The sequence below is a fragment of the Diadema setosum genome, chromosome 16 (genome assembly GCF_964275005.1).
Source record: "Diadema setosum chromosome 16, eeDiaSeto1, whole genome shotgun sequence".
NCBI classification, from domain to species: Eukaryota; Metazoa; Echinodermata; class Echinoidea; order Diadematoida; family Diadematidae; genus Diadema; species Diadema setosum.
The window spans coordinates 14939006-14942389 of NC_092700.1; the positions used below are offsets into that span (position 1 = coordinate 14939006).

A 3384-nucleotide genomic window follows, 5' to 3' on the forward strand; every position below is an offset into this window, starting at 1 on the left:
CATGAAATTCATAAAAGCCATGACTATTTCTACTATTCATCACTTTGATTGATTAATTATAAACTTATCATAGTAGGAAATATCCATTGAAAAGGCAAAGAAAAAGAAATACAAAATAAATTCCAAAAAACAATAAAAAATAAGAATTTAAATGCCTTCTGGAAGTTTTTATGGTGTACGATTGTTGAAGATATGAAGACAGGCCTACACGAACGAAAGAAATAGAGTTTCAATGTTTTTAATTAGTGTTCTAAGAGCTAAAATAAGATGTTTTGCTTAATTTGCATAACAAAAATTGATTTGAATTTGAAATTAACAATGAAAACGAAATTAAGACACAGTCTTGTAGATGTGGGTGTCGTGCCTGCCAAATTTCGACGCGATCGGGCCACTGATGGCCGATATGTGGGGGGGGGGGGGGGGGAATCAGGGAGAGGTTAGGGAACAACTTGACTAATATTGCAAATGTTTTTTTTTTTTCATACAGAGCTCACATAGACATCCCATCCTGAATATTGGCACTGTTAAGCGACTCGCCGAGTGACGTCTGCCGGACTTCAGGATTTACACCGTCTACCATCTTGCGCGCCTTCAACGGATCAATGCGAACCCACACCAAGCACGTGTTCACAGGGCCGGCGTCACCGCCGTGTTTCTGTGCAAAACTCAGCCAGATTGAAGGTAGTACTAATTCATGCTGCCGATCTCCGGGATATAGGCTTGTGAAGTAGGTGTAAAACTCACCGAAATCGAAAACTTTAATCACTTCGTCGTGTTTCAATTTCAATGCCTCTTGTTTGGTTGTCTCGACATCGGACCAATAGACGTGAGCCTTGCACAGCCTTCTGACGAAGATGTTTCCGCTACAATCGGAAAATATTCTGACTCTGCGCACAAGTAAAAAGAAATAGACAAATATCATATTCATCAAGCCAGAAATGTGCACATCTAGTGATCTAAAATGTTGATAAGCCTATGTAAATTTTGTTTCATATGGTCAACTTGCAATAGCGCCAATTAAGATAATTAATTCGCGCTAGACGTGCTAACGAGGTCACGACCTTGAGAATAACTTTATTGATTACTATACAATGATTACAGGTGAGAAGGATTTCAACAATGGGTCATTAGACCAATGTAAGCGGTAAATATCATGACCCCTGTCTACATAAGACCTTGCTTCAAGAAGGCGCTAAATCCATTGTAAAGGATGAATTTAGCGCCTTTTGGAAGCAAGCTCTTCATATATATTATGTCATATATATATATATATATATATATATATATATTCCAGGCGCTGAAACGTAACCTTTTGCATTTTGCAGCGAAGATGAAGCCCAAAGTAGAGAATTCGACACCCGCCCAAAATATTTTACTTATGCCTTTGTATTACAATTCGTTACCAGGGTTTGGTATGGGGCGCAAAATTACACCCATTCAGCAGAACTCTATTCAGATAAACTTAACTCGCATTCTCATTCATATCACACTGATGGCCGAAGAGTGAATTGTGGAATTTAGTTGATTGAAGTAACCAACAAAATCATGCATTGTTGATCTCATTTAAGGCGCATATATGGTCGGCTTCTCTGAATAATTTTGTGTGTATGTGTAGACGCTCACTTTGTTGACATTGCAAGATACCGGTGTATAGGTTTTACCATGCGCTACTTGCACCTGTGCCAAACTATTTCATTTATGATTTTCCTCCTCCATGTTAAACGAAGGTTCATTACACAACTGCTTTAGAAGAGCTTGACTTAATGAGATTTAAAGCAAAAAAGCATCTCGGAATCAGAGTGCATTGACAGGTATAGGGTTATATACTTTCTTCTTACTGGAAGTATAAGAAAAGGGGACCGCACCTATGGTTTTACATGTTTTTCTTTAGTTTCTCTCGTTATTCCATTTACTATCTTTTTCTCATACCTCATGATTTTGTTTGATAATAATATTATGTTGCCTATGTCTCCGTACTCTTTATGGGTCCTGCGCCTTTGAATATCATTGACGGCGCCAGATAAATGCTGTAAATCGTCACCACTGCCTGCAGTATCTTTTTTTTTCTAAAGTAAACCGTAATTTTACCCAAGTAAACGGAATATTCTATAACATTCATATCATGGTCTGTGTGACTGACCAATATAATCTTTCGTATTTACGTTCAGGCGTATTCAATTGTATTATCAAGGGTATCGTGATGACTTGTATCTTCGTGTGTGAAATCGTGTATAAAGCAATTGGAATGAGATAAAGAAGGGCAACGTTAGGAAATATTGCGTGTATGGCTTTCTTTGGATGTTCCCTGTTACTTGTGTATTTATCGTCATTATTATTATTATTAATATCATTATATTTATAATTATTATTATTACTAACATTATTTATTTATTTATTTTTCTATTTATCTATCTATTCAACCATGGGAAACATATCATGAACATTACAAATATACAAACAAAAACCAGAGTGAACATCACAAAGAGATACACTGTACTGTACATGCTAAACAAAACAAAAGAGGAATAATGGTGACAACATGTAGGTCAGGGCACACAAAAGTAAAGACATTTACTGTTACCCATATTAAGCATGTGAACCCACACATGTTGCCTCTAAAAACATACATACAATTTACAGACTTTATCAACCCATCATAGTACCTTCGGACAGATCACAACAGCTAAATGAGCTCAGAATGAGTTTGACAACAAAGTGTATCTAGACTTACCCTTCCATACAGTTCTCGAGTATCTTCAGTGTAAGGCGCTTCTCCTTGCTTCCCTCATTCAGAAAATCTGTATGTGACGTCATAATCGGAACTTTCGTCGTCGTTGCAGGGGTCACCGGGTCACTGTCGTGGTCCAGGGATTTATAGTAGAGCGTGCAGTCTCTTTCCTTGTCCTTTTCGATCACATGTTTTTTCCTAAACATGACCTTCAGTCTAAAATCGTCGTCTGGGTGGGGACAGATTAGTTTTTGACACATTATCTGGGTAAGATTATCCGAAGTACAAGATCTACGAGCATATCAGTACACAGTGAATAATTGTCTGAAAAAAAATAAAAAAGTAAAAACAAATTGTCTACAGCAATCAACTTATTTTGCAAACACTTTTATAGCTTCGATTTAGAATATATCCCTGCTGGAAAGAACACAGTGTCTTCACAAAGTGTTCATAACAACTTTGTGAAAACTCTCGACTTTAAAAGTGTGAAGATGATTCGACATTGGTGTGGTTTTTCACAGAGAGTTCACATGGTAATGTTCTGCTTCAACAAATGATTCACAAAGTGGTCCAAGCGCGCCGGAACACTTTTTTTTTTTTTGGGGGGGGGGGAATCTCTACGGTAGGGACCTTTTGTAAAACCTGAGTAAAAAAAA

At 37.3% G+C, this 3384-nt stretch overlaps 1 protein-coding gene across 1 annotated transcript in view; it reads right to left on the reverse strand.

Moving 5' to 3' along the window:
• Positions 1-490: 490 nt before the first annotated feature.
• LOC140239550 (uncharacterized) overlaps positions 491-3384 on the reverse strand; it is a 10559-nt gene continuing 7665 nt past the window's right edge. The window contains exons 6-7 of the mRNA XM_072319383.1: positions 2732-2957; positions 491-887 (exon numbers count right to left, since the gene is read on the reverse strand). Of these exons, the coding sequence (XP_072175484.1) occupies positions 491-887; positions 2732-2957 (623 nt within the window). The remainder of the gene's footprint in view (positions 888-2731; positions 2958-3384) is intronic.